Source organism: Oncorhynchus keta, unplaced genomic scaffold (genome assembly GCF_023373465.1).
Source record: "Oncorhynchus keta strain PuntledgeMale-10-30-2019 unplaced genomic scaffold, Oket_V2 Un_scaffold_2010_pilon_pilon, whole genome shotgun sequence".
In the NCBI taxonomy this organism is placed as follows: domain Eukaryota; kingdom Metazoa; phylum Chordata; class Actinopteri; order Salmoniformes; family Salmonidae; genus Oncorhynchus; species Oncorhynchus keta.
This window is the reverse complement of record NW_026290854.1, coordinates 323,601-349,095: the sequence shown is the minus strand read 5'-3', so window position 1 is coordinate 349,095 and position 25,495 is coordinate 323,601. Positions and strand designations below refer to the sequence as shown.

Here is a 25,495-nt window from a genome sequence, read left to right as displayed (position 1 = left end):
GAGTCACTGAACTGAGAAACACAACGGGTGGAGGGATATCATGGACAGACAGATGATGGAGATTGTTCCCTGCGCTGGATAAAGATCAACAACAACCCAACCAAGTTAAACAAACCCACAGACACACTCTCAACCTGAGAGGGAAAAGGAGAGACAGATGGAGAGAGAGAGATAATGTCGACTGATCGTGTACAATTCCCCGCTGTTCGGGTTGCTACATCGTTTACCTGGTCTTGCGAAAGCAGACTCTCGAATCACGATACGGTTCTAGAAGCATACAGCCCTCTACTTTCATATCACATCAAAAATAATTTCCCAAATGCTAAATTTCTGTACACCACAGGAGGCTGGTGAGGGGAGGATGTCTGGAATGGAGAAAATGAAGTGGTGTCATGGAAACCAGGTATTAGATTCCATTCCTTCCTTCCTTCCGTTCCAACCATTACTATGAGGCCGTCCTTCTGCCATTACAAATCAAATCGAATCAAATTGTATTGTGAAATGCTTACTTACAAGCCCTTAACCAACGATGCAGTTTAAAGAAAATATCTAAACAATAAAAAAAATTAAAAAGTAAGAGGAAAGAAAACAAAAAATTAAGAGCAACAGTAAATAACAATAGTGGGGTGAAATATAGGGGATACCAGTCCAGAGTAAATGTGTCAATGTGGAGGCTATATACAGGGGGTACCAGTCCAGAGTAAATGTGGAGGCTATATACAGGGGGTACCAGTACAGAGTCAATGTGGAGGCTATATACAGGGGGTACCAGTACAGAGTCAATGTGGAGGCTATATACAGGGGGTACCGGTACAGAGTCAATGTGGAGGCTATATACAGGGGGTACCAGTCCAGAGTAAATGTGTCAATGTGGAGGCTATATACAGGGGGTACCAGTACAGAGTCAATGTGGAGGCTATATACAGGGGGTACCGGTACAGAGTCAATGTGGAGGCTATATACAGGGGGTACCGGTACAGAGTCAATGTGGAGGCTAGATACAGGGGGTACCGGTACAGAGTCAATGTGGAGGCTATATACAGGGGGTACCGGTACAGAGTCAATGTGGAGGCTATATACAGGGGGTACCGGTACAGAGTCAATGTGGAGGCTATATACAGGGGTACCGGTACAGAGTCAATGTGGAGGCTATATACAGGGGGTACCGGTACAGAGTCAATGTGGAGGCTATATACAGGGGGTACCGGTACAGAGTCAATGTGGAGGCTATATACAGGGGGTACCAGTACAGAGTAAATGTGTCAATGAGGAGGCTATATACAGGGGGTACCAGTACAGAGTCAATGTGGAGGCTATATACAGGGAGTACCAGTACAGAGTCAATGTGGAGGCTATATACAGGGGGTACCGGTACAGAGTCAATGTGGAGGCTATATACAGGGGTACCAGTACAGAGTCAATGTGGAGGCTATATACAGGGGCTACCGGTACAGAGTCAATGTAGAGGCTATATACAGGGGTACCGGTACAGAGTCAATGTGGAGGCTATATACAGGGGTACCGGTACAGAGTCAATGTAGAGGCTATATACAGGGGTACCGGTACAGAGTCAATGTGGAGGCTATATACAGGGGTACCGGTACAGAGTCAATGTGGAGGCTATATACAGGGGTACCGGTACAGAGTCCATGTGGAGGCTATATACAGGGGGTACCGGTACAGAGTCAATGTGGAGGCTATATACAGGGGTACCAGTACAGAGTCAATGTGGAGGCTATATACAGGGGGTACCGGTACAGAGTCAATGTGGAGGCTATATACAGGGGTACCGGTACAGAGTCAATGTGGAGGCTATATACAGGGGGTACCGGTACAGAGTCAATGTGGAGGCTATATACAGGGGGTACCGGTACAGAGTCAATGTGGAGGCTATATACAGGGGTACCGGTACAGAGTCAATGTGGAGGCTATATACAGGGGGTACCGGTACAGAGTCAATGTGGAGGCTATATACAGGGGTACCGGTACAGAGTCAATGTGGAGGCTATATACAGGGGGTACCGGTACAGAGTCAATGTGGAGGCTATATACAGGGGTTACCGGTACAGAGTCAATGTGGAGGCTATATACAGGAGATACCGGTACAGAGTCAATGTGGAGGCTATATACAGGGGTACCGGTACAGAGTCAATGTGGAGGCTATATACAGGAGATACCGGTACAGAGTCAATGTGGAGGCTATATACAGGGGGTACCGGTACAGAGTCAATGTGGAGGCTATATACAGGGGTACCAGTACAGAGTCAATGTGGAGGCTATATACAGGGGTACCGGTACAGAGTCAATGTAGAGGCTATATACAGGGGTACCGGTACAGAGTCAATGTGGAGGCTATATACAGGGGTACCAGTACAGAGTCAATGTGGAGGCTATATACAGTGGGTACCGGTACAGAGTCAATGTAGAGGCTATATACAGGGGGTACCGGTACAGAGTCAATGTGGAGGCTATATACAGGGGGTACCGGTACAGAGTCAATGTAGAGGCTATATACAGGGGGTACCGGTACAGAGTCAATGTGGAGGCTATATACAGGGGGTACCGGTACAGAGTCAATGTGGAGGCTATATACAGGGGGTACCGGTACAGAGTCCATGTGGAGGCTATATACAGGGGGTACCGGTACAGAGTCAATGTGGAGGCTATATACAGGGGTACCAGTACAGAGTCAATGTGGAGGCTATATACAGGGGTACCAGTACAGAGTCAATGTGGAGGCTATATACAGGGGTACCGGTACAGAGTCAATGTGGAGGCTATATACAGGGGGTACCGGTACAGAGTCAATGTGGAGGCTATAAACAGGGGTACCGGTACAGAGTCAATGTGGAGGCTATATACAGGGGTACCGGTACAGAGTCCATGTGGAGGCTATATACAGGGGGTACCGGTACAGAGTCAATGTGGAGGCTATATACAGGGGGTACCAGTACAGAGTCAATGTGGAGGCTATATACAGGGGGTACCGGTACAGAGTCAATGTGGAGGCTATATACAGGGGTACCAGTACAGAGTCAATGTGGAGGCTATATACAGGGGGTACCGGTACAGAGTCAATGTGGAGGCTATATACAGGGGGTACCAGTACAGAGTCAATGTGGAGGCTATATACAGGGGGTACCGGTACAGAGTCAATGTGGAGGCTATATACAGGGGGTACCAGTACAGAGTCAATGTGGAGGCTATATACAGGGGGTACCGGTACAGAGTCAATGTGGAGGCTATATACAGGGGGTACCGGTACAGAGTCAATGTGGAGGCTATATACAGGGGTACCAGTACAGAGTCAATGTGGAGGCTATATACAGGGGGTACCGGTACAGAGTCAATGTGGAGGCTATATACAGGGGTACCGGTACAGAGTCAATGTGGAGGCTATATACAGGGGTACCAGTACAGAGTCAATGTGGAGGCTATATACAGGGGGTACTGGTACAGAGTCAATGTGGAGGCTATATACAGGGGGTACTGGTCCAGAGTCAATGTGGAGGCTATTTACAGGGGGTACCGGTCCAGAGTCAATGTGGAGGCTATATACAGGAGGTACCGGTACAGAGTCAATGTGGAGGCTATATACAGGAGGTACCGGTACAGAGTCAATGTGGAGGCTATATACAGGGGGTACCGGTACAGAGTCAATGTGGAGGCTATATACAGGGGTACCAGTACAGAGTCAATGTGGAGGCTATATACAGGGGTACCAGTACAGAGTCAATGTGGAGGCTATATACAGGGGGTATGTGGAGGCTATATACAGGGGGTACCGGTACAGAGTCAATGTGGAGGCTATATACAGGGGGTACCGGTACAGAGTCAATGTGGAGGCTATATACAGGGGGTACCGGTACAGAGTCAATGTGGAGGCTATATACAGGGGTACCGGTACAGAGTCAATGTGGAGGCTATATACAGGGGTACCAGTACAGAGTCAATGTGGAGGCTATATACAGGGGGTACCGGTACAGAGTCAATGTGGAGGCTATATACAGGGGGTACCGGTACAGAGTCAATGTGGAGGCTATATACAGGGGTACCAGTACAGAGTCAATGTGGAGGCTATATACAGGGGTACCGGTACAGAGTCAATGTGGAGGCTATATACAGGGGGTACCGGTACAGAGTCAATGTGGAGGCTATATACAGGGGTACCGGTACAGAGTCCATGTGGAGGCTATATACAGGGGTACCGGTACAGAGTCAATGTGGAGGCTATATACAGGGGGTACCAGTACAGAGTCAATGTGGAGGCTATATACAGGGGTACCAGTACAGAGTCAATGTGGAGGCTATATACAGGGGTACCGGTACAGAGTCAATGTGGAGGCTATATACAGGGGGTACCGGTACAGAGTCAATGTGGAGGCTATATACAGGGGGTACCGGTACAGAGTCAATGTGGAGGCTATATACAGGGGGTACCGGTACAGAGTCAATGTGGAGGCTATATACAGGGGTACCCAGAGTCATTGGAGGCTCACCCTCACCCCCATATTGATCAGGTCACACCTCACACCCATATTGATCAGGTCACACCTCACATATTGAGGTCATACCACCCATATTGATCAGACAACCCATATTGATCAGGTCAACCTCACCACACCTCACAACCCATATTGATCAGATCAAACCTCATAACCCATATTGATATAAATTGATCAGGTCACACCTCACCACCCATATTGGGTCACCTCACAACCCATATTGGTCACACCTCACCACCCATATTGTCACATCTATTGATCACCACCCAGAGTCATTGGTCATCAGGTCACACACCACCATATTGATCAGGTCACACTCACCACCCATATTGATCAGGTCACCCACATCATTGATCAGGCACACCCATATTGATCACACACATATTGATCAGGTCACACCTCACCACCAATTGATCAGGTCCTCACCACCCATATTGATCAGGTCACACCTCACCACCCATATTGATCAGGTCACACCTCATAACCCATATTGATCAGGTCACACCTCACCACCCATATTGATCAGGTCACACCTCACAACCCATATTGATCAGGTCACACCTCACCACCCATATTGATCAGGTCACACCTCACCACCCATATTGATCAGGTCACACCTCACCACCCATATTGATCAGGTCACACCTCACCACCCATATTGATCAGGTCACACCTCACCACCCATATTGATCAGGTCACACCTCACCACCCATATTGATCAGGTCACACCTCACAACCCATATTGATCAGGTCACACCTCACCACCCATATTGATCAGGTCACACCTCACCACCCATATTGATCAGATCAAACCTCACCACCCATATTGATCAGATCAAACCTCACCACACTGACACAAATGCAGCAAACATACTGCATCTGAAAGGCCATTAAAAGGACGGTGATCAGTGTTTAGGGGAAATGGGTCATTTAATACAAACGTTTATTGAACTGAACACACAGTAGCAGCATCAGACACACACCCAACAAAATAAAAGTCCAGAGACAGGTTTACAAAATAAGAGTCCTTTAATGGTGGGAGATGAACAGATCATATGAAGTGCCTCTTGGCAGATTCAAGCTTACAAAAACACTTCCCCACATGCATACTGGGTATTGTAGTTCCCTGGAACATAGGAGATACAGTGAAGCAGTAAATGGAATGGGGGGGTACTACAAACATGGCAGTGGACTGTGCCCTGACTATTGTCCCACCTAAGGGATGTTGGTAGCCATTTAAATAATCCCATGAGTCAGCCTTCTGTGTGTCGGTCTCCTATGAGAGAGTATGGAACACTAGTCTACCACTAACCATCTGACATGTTATCATTGAGAGAGAGAATAATGCCTTGGCAAACAGAGAGGGGACACTATAAAGTAGGGGGTGGAGGGGTAATGGTCCATGTGAACACACAGACACACACTCATTCGCTCAGTCAGTCAGTCAGTCAGTCAGTCAGTCAGTCAGTCAGTCAGTCAGTAACGACAGGTCTCTTATTTTCACACAAACAACGATGTAGCCATGGCAATGGATACAGGGGATAAGGGGTGTTGATGGTGTCAGTGTAAAGTTGCATATAGAACAGAACAGTGTGGGGGGGAGGGGGGCTTCTAAGGGTAGTAGGGAGGACAAGAGGGGATATTTGAGGGGGTGGGATATAGAGGGGGCTTTCAGGGGTGGAGGGTGTTCAGGCGGTATTCAGGGGTGATGGGAGTATTCAGGGGGTGATGGGGGTATTCAGGGAGTATTCAGGGGTGATGGGGTGGGGGGGGTATTCAAGGGGTGATGGGGGTATTCAGGGGTGATGGGGGTATTCAGGGGTGATGGGGTATTCAGGGGGTGATGGGGGTATTCAGGGGTGATGGGGGTATTCAGGGGGTGATGGGGGTATTCAGGGGCTGATGGGGGTATTCAGGGGTGATGGGGGTATTCAGGGGTGATGGGGGTATTCAGGGGGTGATGGGGGTATTCAGGGGGTGATGGGGGTATTCAGGGGTGATGATGGGGTATTCAGGGGTATTCAGGGGGTGATGGGGGTATTCAAGGGGTGATGGGGGTATTCAGGGGTGATGGGGGTATTCAGGGGGTGATGGGGGTATTCAGGGGTGATGGGGGTATTCAGGGGTATTCAGGGAGTATTCAGGGGGTGATGGGGGTATCAGAGCCTTGTCTCTATCCCGTGCGAAGGATGACGTGAACTCCAGAATCGGTGAACACCGGACCACTCATGTCTCCCACCTTCAGAGCGAAGGACGCATCCTCAAACGGCTTCTGCATCTGACCTGAAACACACACACACCTCTATCACAACGAAAACAGAAAACTTTGTGCCTGTCTGTGATTGCATGCTTGTGTGTGGGAGTGGATAGTATATTTTCCATTTGACCGTGTGTGTGTGTGTAGAATATTTTCCATTTGACCGTGTGTGTGTGTGTGAGAGTGGAGAGTATATTTTCCATTTGACAGTGTGTGTGTGTGAGAGTGGAGAGTATATTTTCCATTTGACAGTGTGTGTGTTACCTCTGCCGAACAGTCCCAGGTCTCCTCCGTTGCGTGCGGAGCTGCAGTCACTGAACTGAGAGGCCAGAGCCTCAAACTCCTCCTCTCCTGACTGCATCTGCTCTATGTACTCTGCAACATGTAAACCCACACACCATGTTATGTAACACTTACACTACAACATGTTAACAACACACAGTGCAACAACAACATGTTAACAACACACAGTGCAACAACAACATGTTAATAACACACAGTGCAACAACAACATGTTAATAACACACAGTGCAACAACAACATGTTAATAACACACAGTGCAACAACAACATGTTAATAACACACAGTGCAACAACAACATGTTAATAACACACAGTGCAACAACAACATGTTAATAACACACAGTGCAACAACAACATGTTAATAACACACAGTGCAACAACAACATGTTAATAACACACAGTGCAACAACAACATGTTAATAACACACAGTGCAACAACAACATGTTAATAACACACAGAGCAACAACAACATGTTAATAACACACAGAGCAACAACATGTTAATAACACACAGTGCAACAACATGTTAATAACACACAGTGCAACAACATGTTAATAACACACAGTGCAACAACATGTTAATAACACACAGTGCAACAACATGTTAATAACACACAGTGCAACAACATGTTAATAACACACAGTGCAACAACATGTTAATAACACACAGAGCAACAACATGTTAATAACACACAGTGCAACAACATGTTAATAACACACAGTGCAACAACATGTTAATAACACACAGAGCAACAACATGTTAATAACACACAGTGCAACAACATGTTAATAACACAGTGCAACAACATGTTAATAACACACAGAGCAACAACATGTTAATAACACACAGAGCAACAACATGTTAATAACACAGTGCAACAACATGTTAATAACACACAGTGCAACAACATGTTAATAACACACAGTGTAAAAACATGTTAATAACACACAGTGCAACAACATGTTAATAACACACAGTGCAACAACATGTTAATAACACACAGAGCAACAACATGTTAATAACACACAGTGCAACAACATGTTAATAACACACAGTGCAACAACATGTTAATAACACACAGTGCAACAACATGTTAATAACACACATAGCAACAACATGTTAATAACACACATAGCAACAACATGTTAATAACACACAGAGCAACAACATGTTAATAACACACAGAGCAACAACATGTTAATAACACACAGTGCAACAACATGTTAATAACACAGTGCAACAACATGTTAATAACACACAGAGCAACAACAACATGTTAATAACACACAGTGCAACAACAACATGTTAATAACACACAGTGCAACAACAACATGTTAATAACACACAGTGCAACAACAACATGTTAATAACACACAGAGCAACAACATGTTAATAACACAGAGCAACAACATGTTAATAACGCACAGAGCAACAACATGTTAATAACACACAGTGCAACAACATGTTAATAACACACAGTGCAACAACATGTTAATAACACACAGTGCAACAACATGTTAATAACACACAGTGCAACATGTTAATAACACACAGAGCAACAACATGTTAATAACACACAGTGCAACAACATGTTAATAACACACAGTGCAACAACATGTTAATAACACACAGTGCAACAACATGTTAATAACACACAGTGCAACAACATGTTAATAACACACAGAGCAACAACATGTTAATAACACACAGTGCAACAACATGTTAATAACACACAGTGCAACAACATGTTAATAACACACAGAGCAACAACATGTTAATAACACACAGTGCAACAACATGTTAATAACACAGTGTAACAACATGTTAATAACACAGTGTAACAACATGTTAATAACACAGTGTAACAACATGTTAATAACACACAGAGCAACAACATGTTAATAACACAGAGCAACAACATGTTAATAACACACAGTGCAACAACATGTTAATAACACACAGAGCAACAACATGTTAATAACACACAGAGCAACAACATGTTAATAACACACAGTGCAACAACATGTTAATAACACACAGTGCAACAACATGTTAATAACACACAGAGCAACAACATGTTAATAACACACAGAGCAACAACATGTTAATAACACACAGTGCAACAACATGTTAATAACACACAGTGCAACAACATGTTAATAACACAGAGCAACAACATGTTAATAACACACAGTGCAACAACATGTTAATAACACACAGTGCAACAACAACATGTTAATAACACACAGAGCAACAACAACATGTTAATAACACACAGAGCAACAACAACATGTTAATAACACACAGAGCAACAACAACATGTTAATAACACACAGAGCAACAACATGTTAATAACACACAGAGCAACAACAACATGTTAATAACACACAGTGCAACAACAACATGTTAATAACACACAGAGCAACAACATGTTAATAACACACAGAGCAACAACATGTTAATAACACACAGTGCAACAACATGTTAATAACACACAGTGCAACAACATGTTAATAACACACAGTGCAACAACATGTTAATAACACACAGTGCAACAACATGTTAATAACACACAGTGCAACAACATGTTAATAACACACAGTGCAACAACATGTTAATAACACACAGTGCAACAACATGTTAATAACACACAGTGCAACAACATGTTAATAACACACAGTGCAACAACATGTTAATAACACACAGTGCAACAACATGTTAATAACACACAGTGCAACAACATGTTAATAACACACAGTGCAACAACATGTTAATAACACACAGTGCAACAACATGTTAATAACACACAGAGCAACAACATGTTAATAACACACAGAGCAACAACATGTTAATAACACACAGAGCAACAACATGTTAATAACACAGTGCAACAACATGTTAATAACACACAGAGCAACAACATGTTAATAACACACAGAGCAACAACATGTTAATAACACACAGAGCAACAACATGTTAATAACACACAGAGCAACAACATGTTAATAACACACAGAGCAACAACATGTTAATAACACACAGAGCAACAACATGTTAATAACACACAGTGCAACAACATGTTAATAACACACAGTGTAACAACATGTTAATAACACACAGTGTAACAACATGTTAATAACACACAGTGCAACAACATGTTAATAACACAGTGCAACAACATGTTAATAACACACAGAGCAACAACATGTTAATAACACACAGAGCAACAACATGTTAATAACACACAGTGCAACAACAACATGTTAATAACACACAGTGCAACAAACATGTTAATAACACACAGTGCAACAACAACATGTTAATAACACACAGAGCAACAACAACATGTTAATAACACAGAGCAACAACAACATGTTAATAACACACAGAGCAACAACAACATGTTAATAACACACAGAGCAACAACAACATGTTAATAACACACAGAGCAACAACATGTTAATAACACAGAGCAACAACAACATGTTAATAACACACAGTGCAACAACATGTTAATAACACACAGTGCAACAACATGTTAATAACACACAGTGCAACAACATGTTAATAACACACAGTGCAACAACATGTTAATAACACACAGTGCAACAACATGTTAATAACACACAGAGCAACAACATGTTAATAACACACAGAGCAACAACATGTTATTAACACAGTGCAACAACATGTTAATAACACACAGAGCAACAACATGTTAATAACACACAGAGCAACAACATGTTAATAACACACAGAGCAACAACATGTTAATAACACACAGAGCAACAACATGTTAATAACACACAGAGCAACAACATGTTAATAACACACAGAGCAACAACATGTTAATAACACACAGTGCAACAACATGTTAATAACACAGTGTAACAACATGTTAATAACACAGTGTAACAACATGTTAATAACACAGTGTAACAACATGTTAATAACACAGTGTAACAACATGTTAATAACACACAGAGCAACAACATGTTAATAACACACAGAGCAACAACATGTTAATAACACACAGTGCAACAACAACATGTTAATAACACACAGTGCAACAACAACATGTTAATAACACACAGTGCAACAACAACATGTTAATAACACACAGAGCAACAACAACATGTTAATACAGAGCAACAACAACATGTTAATAACACACAGAGCAACAACAACATGTTAATAACACACAGAGCAACAACAACATGTTAATAACACAGAGCAACAACATGTTAATAACACACAGAGCAACAACATGTTAATAACACACAGTGCAACAACATGTTAATAACACACAGTGCAACAACATGTTAATAACACACAGTGCAACAACATGTTAATAACACAGTGTAACAACATGTTAATAACACACAGAGCAACAACATGTTAATAACACACAGAGCAACAACATGTTAATAACACACAGTGCAACAACATGTTAATAACACACAGTGCAACAACATGTTAATAACACACAGAGCAACAACATGTTAATAACACACAGAGCAACAACATGTTAATAACACACAGTGCAACAACATGTTAATAACACACAGTGCAACAACATGTTAATAACACACAGAGCAACAACATGTTAATAACACAGAGCAACAACATGTTAATAACACACAGTGCAACAACATGTTAATAACACACAGTGCAACAACATGTTGATAACACACAGAGCAACAACATGTTGATAACACACAGTGCAACAACATGTTAATAACACACAGTGCAACAACATGTTGATAACAACAACAACAACATGTTAATAACACACAGAGCAACAACATGTTAATAACACACAGAGCAACAACATGTTAATAACACACAGAGCAACAACATGTTAATAACACACAGAGCAACAACATGTTAATAACACACAGTGCAACAACATGTTAATAACACACAGTGCAACAACATGTTAATAACACACAGAGCAACAACATGTTAATAACACACAGAGCAACAACATGTTAATAACATAAGAGCAACAACATGTTAATAACACAGAGCAACAACATGTTAATAACACACAGAGCAACAACATGTTAATAACACACAGAGCAACAACATGTTAATAACACACAGAGCAACAACATGTTAATAACACACAGTGCAACAACATGTTAATAACACACAGAGCAACAACATGTTAATAACACACAGAGCAACAACATGTTAATAACACACAGAGCAACAACATGTTAATAACACACAGAGCAACAACATGTTAATAACACACAGAGCAACAACATGTTAATAACACACAGAGCAACAACATGTTAATAACACACAGAGCAACAACATGTTAATAACACACAGTGCAACAACATGTTAATAACACACAGTGCAACAACATGTTAATAACACACAGAGCAACAACATGTTAATAACACACAGAGCAACAACATGTTAATAACACACAGTGCAACAACATGTTAATAACACACAGTGCAACAACATGTTAATAACACACAGAGCAACAACATGTTAATAACACACAGTGCAACAACATGTTAATAACACACAGTGCAACAACATGTTAATAACACACAGAGCAACAACATGTTAATAACACACAGAGCAACAACATGTTAATAACACACAGTGCAACAACATGTTGATAACACACAGAGCAACAACATGTTAATAACACACAGAGCAACAACATGTTAATAACACACAGTGCAACAACATGTTGATAACACACAGTGCAACAACATGTTGATAACACACAGAGCAACAACATGTTAATAACACACAGAGCAACAACATGTTAATAACACACAGTGCAACAACATGTTGATAACACACAGAGCAACAACATGTTAATAACACACAGAGCAACAACATGTTAATAACACACAGAGCAACAACATGTTAATAACACACAGAGCAACAACATGTTAATAACACACAGAGCAACAACATGTTAATAACACACAGAGCAACAACATGTTAATAACACACAGAGCAACAACATGTTAATAACACACAGAGCAACAACATGTTAATAACACACAGTGCAACAACATGTTAATAACACACAGTGCAACAACATGTTAATAACACACAGAGCAACAACATGTTAATAACACACAGAGCAACAACATGTTAATAACACACAGAGCAACAACATGTTAATAACACACAGAGCAACAACATGTTAATAACACACAGAGCAACAACATGTTAATAACACACAGAGCAACAACATGTTAATAACACACAGAGCAACAACATGTTAATAACACACAGAGCAACAACATGTTAATAACACACAGAGCAACAACATGTTAATAACACACAGAGCAACAACATGTTAATAACACACAGAGCAACAACATGTTAATAACACACAGAGCAACAACATGTTAATAACACACAGAGCAACAACATGTTAATAATGCAACAACATGTTAATAACACACAGTGCAACAACATGTTAATAACACACAGAGCAACAACATGTTAATAACACACAGTGCAACAACATGTTAATAACACACAGAGCAACAACATGTTAATAACACACAGAGCAACAACATGTTAATAACACACAGAGCAACAACATGTTAATAACACACAGAGCAACAACATGTTAATAACACACAGAGCAACAACATGTTAATAACATGTGTTAATAACACACAGAGCAACAAACAACATGTTAACATGTTAATAACACACAGAGCAACAACATGTTAATAACACACAGAGCAACAACATGTTAATAACACACAGTGCAACAACATGTTAATAACAACAGACAACAACATGTTAATAACACACAGAGCAACAACATGTTAATAACACACAGAGCAACAACATGTTAATAACACACAGAGCAACAACATGCAACAACATGTTAATAACACACAGTGCAACAACATGTTAATAACAACAGAGCAACAACATGTTAATAACACACAGAGCAACAACATGTTAATAACACACAGAGCAACAACATGTTAATAACACACAGAGCAACAACATGTTAATAACACAGAGCAACAACATGTTAATAACACACAGTGCAACAACATGTTAATAACACACAGTGCAACAACATGTTAATAACACACAGAGCAACAACATGTTAATAACACACAGTGCAACAACATGTTAATAACACACAGTGCAACAACATGTTAATAACACACAGTGCAACAACATGTTAATAACACACAGTGCAACAACATGTTAATAACACACAGAGCAACAACATGTTAATAACACACAGAGCAACAACATGTTAATAACACACAGAGCAACAACATGTTAATAACACACAGTGCAACAACATGTTAATAACACACAGTGCAACAACATGTTAATAACACACAGTGCAACAACATGTTAATAACACACAGAGCAACAACATGTTAATAACACACAGAGCAACAACATGTTAATAACACAGTGCAACAACATGTTAATAACACACAGAGCAACAACATGTTAATAACACACAGAGCAACAACATGTTAATAACACAGAGCAACAACATGTTAATAACACACAGAGCAACAACATGTTAATAACACACAGTGCAACAACATGTTAATAACACACAGAGCAACAACATGTTAATAACAACAGAGCAACAACATGTTAATAACACACAGAGCAACAACATGTTAATAACACACAGAGCAACAACATGTTAATAACACACAGTGCAACAACATGTTAATAACACACAGTGCAACAACATGTTAATAACACACAGAGCAACAACATGTTAATAACACACAGAGCAACAACATGTTAATAACACACAGAGCAACAACATGTTAATAACACACAGAGCAACAACATGTTAATAACACACAGAGCAACAACATGTTAATAACACAGTCAACATGTTAATAACACACAGTGCAACAACATGTTAATAACATGTTAATAACACACAGAGCAACAACATGTTAATAACACACAGAGCAACAACATGTTAATAACACACAGAGCAACAACATGTTAATAACACACAGTGCAACAACATGTTAATAACACACAGAGCAACAACATGTTAATAACACACAGAGCAACAACATGTTAATAACACACAGAGCAACAACATGTTAATAACACACACAACAGAGCAACAACATGTAATAACACACAGAGCAACAACATGTTAATAACACACAGTGCAACAACATGTTAATAACACACAGAGCAACAACATGTTAATAACACACAGAGCAACAACATGTTAATAACACACAGAGCAACAACATGTTAATAACACACAGAGCAACAACATGTTAATAACACACAGAGCAACAACATGTTAATAACACACAGAGCAACAACATGTTAATAACACACAGAGCAACAACATGTTAATAACACACAGTGCAACAACATGTTAATAACACACAGTGCAACAACATGTTAATAACACACAGAGCAACAACATGTTAATAACACACAGAGCAACAACATGTTAATAACACACAGAGCAACAACATGTTAATAACACACAGTGCAACAACATGTTAATAACACACAGTGCAACAACATGTTAATAACACACAGAGCAACAACATGTTAATAACACACAGAGCAACAACATGTTAATAACACACAGTGCAACAACATGTTAATAACACACAGTGCAACAACATGTTAATAACACACAGAGCAACAACATGTTAATAACACACAGAGCAACAACATGTTAATAACACACAGAGCAACAACATGTTAATAACACACAGAGCAACAACATGTTAATAACACACAGAGCAACAACATGTTAATAACACACAGTGCAACAACATGTTAATAACACACAGTGCAACAACATGTTAATAACACACAGAGCAACAACATGTTAATAACACACAGAGCAACAACATGTTAATAACACACAGTGCAACAACATGTTAATAACACACAGAGCAACAACATGTTAATAACACACAGAGCAACAACATGTTAATAACACACAGAGCAACAACATGTTAATAACACACAGAGCAACAACATGTTAATAACACACAGTGCAACAACATGTTAATAACACACAGAGCAACAACATGTTAATAACACACAGAGCAACAACATGTTAATAACACACAGAGCAACAACATGTTAATAACACACAGAGCAACAACATGTTAATAACACACAGAGCAACAACATGTTAATAACACACAGTGCAACAACATGTTAATAACACACAGAGCAACAACATGTTAATAACACACAGTGCAACAACATGTTAATAACACACAGTGCAACAACATGTTAATAACACACAGTGCAACAACATGTTAATAACACACAGAGCAACATGTTAATAACACACAGAGCAACAACATGTTAATAACACACAGTGCAACAACATGTTAATAACACACAGTGCAACAACATGTTAATAACACACAGAGCAACAACATGTTAATAACACACAGTGCAACAACATGTGTTAATAACACACAGAGCAACAACATGTTAATAACACACAGAGCAACAACATGTTAATAACACACAGAGCAACAACATGTTAATAACACACAGAGCAACAACATGTTAATAACACACAGAGCAACAACATGTTAATAACACACAGAGCAACAACATGTTAATAACACACAGAGCAACAACATGTTAATAACACACAGAGCAACAACATGTTAATAACACACAGAGCAACAACATGTTAATAACACACAGAGCAACAACATGTTAATAACACACAGAGCAACAACATGTTAATAACACACAGAGCAACAACATGTTAATAACACACAGTGCAACAACATGTTAATAACACACAGTGCAACAACATGTTAATAACACACAGTGCAACAACATGTTAATAACACACAGAGCAACAACATGTTAATAACACACAGAGCAACAACATGTTAATAACACACAGAGCAACAACATGTTAATAACACACAGTGCAACAACATGTTATATGTATATATTCATATTGGCCATATACCACAACCCTCAGGCCTTATTGCCTAATTCTATACTATTTATTGCATCTTAGCCTTTGTAGCTCGGTCATCGCTCATCCATGTATTTATATGTATTTATTCTTATTCCATCCCTTTACTTAGATGTGTGTGTATTAGGCCGTTGTTGTGGAATTGTTAGATTACTTGTTAGATATTACTGCAGTCGGAACTAGAAGCACAAGCATTTCACTACACTCGCAATAACATCTACTAACCATCTGTATGTGACCAATAACATCTGCTAACCATGTGACCAATAACATCTGCTAACCATGTGACCAATAACATCTGCTAACCATGTGACCAATAACATCTCATAACCATGTGACCAATAACATCTGCTAACCGTGTGTATGTGACCAATAACATCTGCTAACCATGTGACCAATAATATCTGCTAACCATGTGACCAGTAACATCTGCTAACCATGTGACCAGTAACATCTGCTAACCATGTGACCAATAACATCTGCTAACCAGTGACCAATAACATCTGCTAACCACGTGACCAGTAACATCTGCTAACCACGTGACCAATAACATCTGCTAACCAGTGACCAATAACATCTGCTAACCAGTGACCAATAACATCTGCTAACCATGTGACCAATAACATCTGCTAACCAGTGACCAATAACATCTGCTAACCAGTGACCAATAACATCTGCTAACCATGTGTATGTGACCAATAACATCTGCTAACCATGTGACTAATAACATCTGCTAACCATGTGTATGTGACCAGTAACATCTGCTAACTGTGTGTATGTGACCAGTAACATCTGCCAACCGTGTGTATGTGACCAATAACATCTGCTAACCATGTGTATGTGACCAATAACATCTGCTAACCATGTGTATGTGACCACAACATCTGCTAACCATGTAACCAATAACATCTGCTAACCGTGTGTATGTGACCAGTAACATCTGCTAACTGTGTGTATGTGACCAGTAACATCTGCTAACCGTGTGACCATTAACATCTGCTAACCGTGTGACCATTAACATCTGCTAACCGTGTGACCATTAACATCTGCTAACCGTGTGACCATTAACATCTGCTAACCGTGTGACCATTAACATCTGCTAACCGTGTGACCATTAACATCTGCTAACCGTGTGACCATTAACATCTGCTAACCGTGTGACCATTAACATCTGCTAACCGTGTGACCATTAACATCTGCTAACCGTGACCATTAACATCTGCTAACCGTGTGACCAGTAACATCTGCTAACCGTGTGACCAGTAACATCTGCTAACCAGTGACCAATAACATCTGCTAACCGTGTGTATGTGACCAATAACATCTGCTAACCATGTGACTAATAACATCTGCTAACCATGTGTATGTGACCAGTAACATCTGCTAACTGTGTGTATGTGACCAGTAACATCTGCCAACCGTGTGTATGTGACCAATAACATCTGCTAACCATGTGTATGTGACCAATAACATCTGCTAACCATGTAACCAATAACATCTGCTAACCGTGTGTGTGACCAGTAACATCTGCTAACTGTGTGTATGTGACCAGTAACATCTGCTAACCGTGTGACCAGTAACATCTGCTAACCGTGTGACCAGTAACATCTGCTAACCATGTGACCAGTAACATCTGCTAACCATGTGACCAGTAACATCTAACCAGTGACCAGTAACATCTAACCAGTGACCAATAACATCTGCTAACCGTGTGTATGTGACCAATAACATCTGCTAACCATGTGACTCATAACATCTGCTAACCGTGTGTATGTGACCAATAACATCTGCTAACCATGTGACTCATAACATCTGCTAACCGTGTGTATGTGACCAATAACATCTGCTAACCGGGTGTATGTGACCAATAACATCTGCTAACCATGTAACCAATAACATCTGCTAACTGTGTATGTGACCAGTAACATCTGCTAACTGTGTGTATGTGACCAGTAACATCTGCTAACCGTGTGACCAGTAACATCTGAACCACCAGTAACATCTGCTAACCGTGTGACCATTAACATCTGCTAACCGTGTGACCATTAACATCTGCTAACCGTGTGACCATTAACATCTGCTAACCGTACCATTAACATCTGCTAACCGTGTGACCAGTAACATCTGCTAACCGTGTGACCAGTAACATCTGCTAACCGTGTGACCAGTAACATCTGCTAACCAGTAACATCTGCTAACCGTGTGACCAGTAACATCTGCTAACCGTGTGACCAGTAACATCTGCTAACCGTGTGACCAGTAACATCTGCTAACCGTGTGACCAGTAACATCTGCTAACCGTGTGACCAGTAACATCTGCTAACCGTGTGACCAGTAACATCTGCTAACCGTGTGACCAGTAACATCTGCTAACCGTGTGACCAGTAACATCTGCTAACCGTGTGACCAGTAACATCTGCTAACCGTGTGACCAGTAACATCTGCTAACCATGTGACCAATAACATCTGCTAACCGTGTGACCATTAACATCTGCTAACCGTGTGACCAGTAACATCTGCTAACCGTGTGACCAGTAACATCTGCTAACCATGTGACCAATAACATCTGCTAACCGTGTGACCAATAACATCTGCTAACCGTGTGACCAATAACATCTGCTAACCGTGTGACCATTAACATCTGCTAACCGTGTGACCATTAACATCTGCTAACCGTGTGACCATTAACATCTGCTAACCCTGTGACCAGTAACATCTGCTAACCCTGTGACCAGTAACATCTGCTAACCCTGTGACCAGTAACATCTGCTAACCGTGTGACCAGTAACATCTGCTAACCGTGTGACCAGTAACATCTGCTAACCGTGTGACCAGTAACATCTGCCAACCGTGTGACCAGTAACATCTGCCAACCGTGTGACCAGTAACATCTGCCAACCGTGTGACCAGTAACATCTGCCAACCGTGTGACCAGTAACATCTGCTAACCATGTGACCATTAACATCTGCTAACCATGTGACCAGTAACATCTGCTAACCATGTGACCAGTAACATCTGCTAACCATGTGACCAGTAACATCTGCTAACCATGTGACCAGTAACATCTGCTAACCATGTGACCAGTAACATCTGCTAACCATGTGACCAGTAACATCTGCTAACCATGTGACCAGTAACATCTGCTAACCATGTGACCAGTAACATCTGCTAACCATGTGACCAATAACATCTGCTAACCATGTGCATGTGACCAATAACATCTGCTAACCGTGTGTATGTGACCAATAACATCTGCCAACCATGTGACCAATAACATCTGCCAACCGTGTGCATGTGACCAATAACATCTGCTAACCGTGTGCATGTGACCAATAACATCTGCTAACCATGTGACCAATAACATCTGCCAACCATGTGACCAATAACATCTGCCAACCATGTGACCAATAACATCTGCCAACCATGTGACCAATAACATCTGCCAACCATGTGACCAATAACATCTGCCAACCATGTGACCAATAACATCTGCCAACCATGTGACCAATAACATCTGCCAACCATGTGACCAGTAACATCTGCCAACCATGTGTATGTGACCAACATCTGCTAACCATGTGTATGTGACCAATAACATCTGCCAACCATGTGACCAATAACATCTGCTAACCATGTGTGACCAATAACATCTGCCAACCATGTGACCAATAACATCTGCCAACCATGTGACCAATAACATCTGCCAACCATGTGACCAATAACATCTGCCAACCGTGTGCATGACCAATAACATCTGCTAACCGTGTGCATGTGACCAATAACATCTGCTATCCGTGTGTATGTGACCAATAACATCTGCCAACCGTGTGACCAATAACATCTGCCAACCGTGTGACCAATAACATCTGCCAACCGTGTGTATGTGACCAATAACATCTGCCAACCGTGTGACCATTAACATCTGCTAACCGTGTGACCATTAACATCTGCTAACCGTGTGACCATTAACATCTGCTAACCGTGTGACCATTAACATCTGCTAACCGTGTGACCATTAACATCTGCTAACCGTGTGACCATTAACATCTGCTAACCGTGTGACCAGTAACATCTGCTAACCCTGTGACCAGTAACATCTGCTAACCCTGTGACCAGTAACATCTGCTAACCCTGTGACCAGTAACATCTGCTAACCCTGTGACCAGTAACATCTGCTAACCATGTGACCAGTAACATCTGCTAACCATGTGACCAGTAACATCTGCTAACCATGTGACCAGTAACATCTGCTAACCATGTGACCAGTAACATCTGCTAACCATGTGACCAGTAACATCTGCTAACCATGTGACCAGTAACATCTGCTAACCATGTGACCAGTAACATCTGCTAACCATGTGACCAGTAACATCTGCTAACCATGTGACCAGTAACATCTGCTAACCATGTGACCAGTAACATCTGCTAACCATGTGACCAGTAACATCTGCTAACCATGTGACCAGTAACATCTGCTAACCATGTGACCAGTAACATCTGCTAACCATGTGACCAATAACATCTGCTAACCGTGTGTATGTGACCAATAACATCTGCTAACCATGTGACCAATAACATCTGCTAACCATGTGTATGTGACCAGTAACATCTGCTAACTGTGTGTATGTGACCAGTAACATCTGCCAACCGTGTGTATGTGACCAATAACATCTGCTAACCATGTGACCAATAACATCTGCTAACCATGTGTATGTGACCAATAACATCTGATAACCGTGTGTATGTGACCAATAACATCTGCTAACCATGTGCATGTGACCAATAACATCTGCTAACCATGTGTATGTGACCAATAACATATGCTAACCGTGTGTATGTGACCAATAACATCTGCCAACCATGTGACCAATAACATCTGCTAACAATGTGATGTGACCAATAACATCTGCCAACCGTGTGTATGTGACCAATAACATCTGCTAACCGTGTGTATGTGACCAATAACATCTGCTAACCATGTGTATGTGACCAATAACATCTGCTAACCATGTGCATGTGACCAATAACATCTGCTAACCATGTGTATGTGACCAATAACATCTGCTAACCATGTGTGACCAATAACATCTGCTAACCATGTGCATGTGACCAATAACATCTGCCAACCATGTGACCAATAACATCTGCCAACCGTGTGTATGTGACCAATAACATCTGCTAACCGTGTGCATGTGACCAATAACATCTGCTAACCATGTGTGACCAATAACATCTGCTAACCGTGTGTATGTGACCAATAACATCTGCTAACCGTGTGTGTGACCAATAACATCTGCTAACCATGTGCATGTGACCAATAACATCTGCTAACCGTGTGTATGTGACCAATAACATCTGCCAACCGTGTGTATGTGACCAATAACATCTGCTAACCATGTGTATGTGACCAATAACATCTGCTAACCGTGTGTATGTGACCAATAACATCTGCTAACCGTGTGTATGTGACCAATAACATCTGCTAACCATGTGTATGTGACCAATAACATCTGCTAACCGTGTGTATGTGACCAATAACATCTGCTAACCGTGTGTATGTGACCAATAACATCTGCTAACCGTGTGTATGTGACCAATAACATCTGCTAACCGTGTGTATGTGACCAATAACATCTGCTAACCGTGTATGTGACCAATAACATCTGCTAACCATGTGACCAATAACATCTGCTAACCGTGTGACCATTAACATCTGCTAACCGTGTGACCATTAACATCTGCTAACCGTGTGACCATTAACATCTGCTAACCGTGTGACCATTAACATCTGCTAACCGTGTGACCATTAACATCTGCTAACCGTGTGACCAATAACATCTGCTAACCGTGTGACCAGTAACATCTGCTAACCCTGTGACCAGTAACATCTGCTAACCGTGTGACCAGTAACATCTGCTAACCATGTGACCAGTAACATCTGCTAACCATGTGACCAGTAACATCTGCTAACCGTGTGACCAGTAACATCTGCCAACCGTGTGACCAGTAACATCTGCCAACCATGTGACCAGTAACATCTGCTAACCATGTGACCAGTAACATCTGCTAACCATGTGACCAGTAACATCTGCTAACCATGTGACCAGTAACATCTGCTAACCATGTGACCAGTAACATCTGCTAACCATGTGACCAGTAACATCTGCTAACCATTGTGACCAGTAACATCTGCCCATGTGACCAGTAACATCTGCCCATGTGACCAGTAACATCTGCAACCATGTGACCAATAACATCTGCTAACCATGTGTATGTGACCAATAACATCTGCTAACCGTGTGTATGTGACCAATAACATCTGCCAACCGTGTGTATGTGACCAATAACATCTGCCAACCGTGTGTATGTGACCAATAACATCTGCCAACCGTGTGTATGTGACCAATAACATCTGCCAACCGTGTGTATGTGACCAATAACATCTGCCAACCGTGTGTATGTGACCAATAACATCTGCCAACCGTGTGTGTGACCAATCGCATCTGCTAACCGTGTGTATGTGACCAATAACATCTGCCAACCATGTGACCAATAACATCTGCCAACCATGTGACCAATAACATCTGCCAACCATGTGACCAATAACATCTGCCAACCATGTGACCAATAACATCTGCCAACCATGTGACCAATAACATCTGCCAACCATGTGACCAATAACATCTGCCAACCATGTGACCATTAACATCTGCCAACCATGTGTATGTGACCAATAACATCTGCTAACCATGTGTATGTGACCAATAACATCTGCAACCATGTGACCACATCTGCTAACCATGTGTATGTGACCAATAACATCTGCCAACCATGTGACCAATAACATCTGCCAACCATGTGACCAATAACATCTGCCAACCATGTGACCAATAACATCTGCCAACCGTGTGTATGTGACCAATAACATCTGCTAACCGTGTCCAATAACATCTGCTAACCATGTGTATGTGACCAATAACATCTGCTAACCGTGTATGTGACCAATAACATCTGCTAACCGTGTGTATGTGACCAATAACATCTGCTAACCATGTGCATGTGACCAATAACATCTGCTAACCATGTGTATGTGACCAATAACATCTGCTAACCGTGTATGTGACCAATAACATCTGCTAACCATGTGTATGTGACCAATAACATCTGCTAACCGTGTGTATGTGACCAATAACATCTGCTATCCGTGTGTATGTGACCAATAACATCTGCTAACCGTGTGTATGTGACCAATAACATCTGCCAACCGTGTGTATGTGACCACAACATCTGCAACCGTGTGTATGTGACCAATAACATCTGATAACCGTGTGTATGTGACCAATAACATCTGCTAACCATGTGCATGTGACCAATAACATCTGCTAACCATGTGTATGTGACCAATAACATCTGCTGTGTTGTGACCAATAACATCTGCCAACCATGTGACCAATAACATCTGCTAACAATGTGTATGTGACCAATAACATCTGCCAACCGTGTGTGACCAATAACATCTGCTAACCGTGTGTATGTGACCAATAACATCTGCCAACCATGTGTATGTGACCAATAACATCTGCTAACCATGTGCATGTGACCAATAACATCTGCTAACCATGTGTATGTGACCAATAACATCTGCTAACCATGTGTATGTGACCAATAACATCTGCTAACCGTATGTGACCAATAACATCTGATAACCATGTGTATGTGACCAATAACATCTGCCAACCGTGTGTATGTGACCAATAACATCTACTAACCATGTGTACCAATAACATCTGCCAACCGTGTGTGACCAATAACATCTGCTAACCATGTGTATGTGACCAATAACATCTGCCAACCGTGTGCATGTGACCAATAACATCTGACTTGACATGTATGTAGTTTATCAAACTGTCTCTCACCATCTCTCAACACACCCAGAGACGGTCAACATTAGATCAAATGTTGTCACACCAACTCTTTCCCCCAACTACTCACTTTGTATGAGGTCGAGGGCCTCCTCTTTGGAGCGTGTGATGTTCTCCTCCCTCCAGGAGGACGGGCGACGCGATTGGCTGTGCATCACCAGGAGGTGGGAACAACGCACCTTGTCTGGCTCGCCACTCCCATCACCTACAATTCAATACAACTTTATTGTCCCCTCCCATCACCTACAATTCAATACACTTTATTGTCCCCTCCCTTCACCCACAATACAACTGTATTGTCCCCTCCCTTCACCCACAATACAACTGTATTGTCCCCTCCCTTCACCCACAATACAACTGTATTGTCCCCTCCCTTCACCCACAATACAACTGTATTGTCCCCTCCCTTCACCTACAATACAACTGTATTGTCCCCTCCCTTCACCCACAATACAACTGTATTGTCCCCTCCCTTCACCTACAATACAACTGTATTGTCCCCTCCCTTCACCC

General features: G+C 41.4%; 1 protein-coding gene across 2 annotated transcripts in view; it reads right to left on the bottom strand.

The window, feature by feature from the left end:
* Positions 1 to 6,415: 6,415 nt before the first annotated feature.
* The window catches only part of pin1 (peptidylprolyl cis/trans isomerase, NIMA-interacting 1), a 28,608-nt gene continuing 9,528 nt past the window's right edge, over positions 6,416 to 25,495 (bottom strand). The window contains exons 2-5 of one of the 2 annotated variants that reach the window (XM_052514877.1): positions 25,053 to 25,187; positions 7,027 to 7,137; positions 6,631 to 6,788; positions 6,416 to 6,502 (exon numbers count right to left, since the gene is read on the bottom strand). In XM_052514877.1, coding sequence (XP_052370837.1) covers positions 6,679 to 6,788; positions 7,027 to 7,137; positions 25,053 to 25,187 — 356 coding nt within the window. In that variant the 3' untranslated portion in view covers positions 6,416 to 6,502; positions 6,631 to 6,678. Of the gene's footprint in view, positions 6,503 to 6,627; positions 6,789 to 7,026; positions 7,138 to 25,052; positions 25,188 to 25,495 lie in introns of those variants that run through there. The other variant, XM_052514876.1, reaches the window with a different exon arrangement.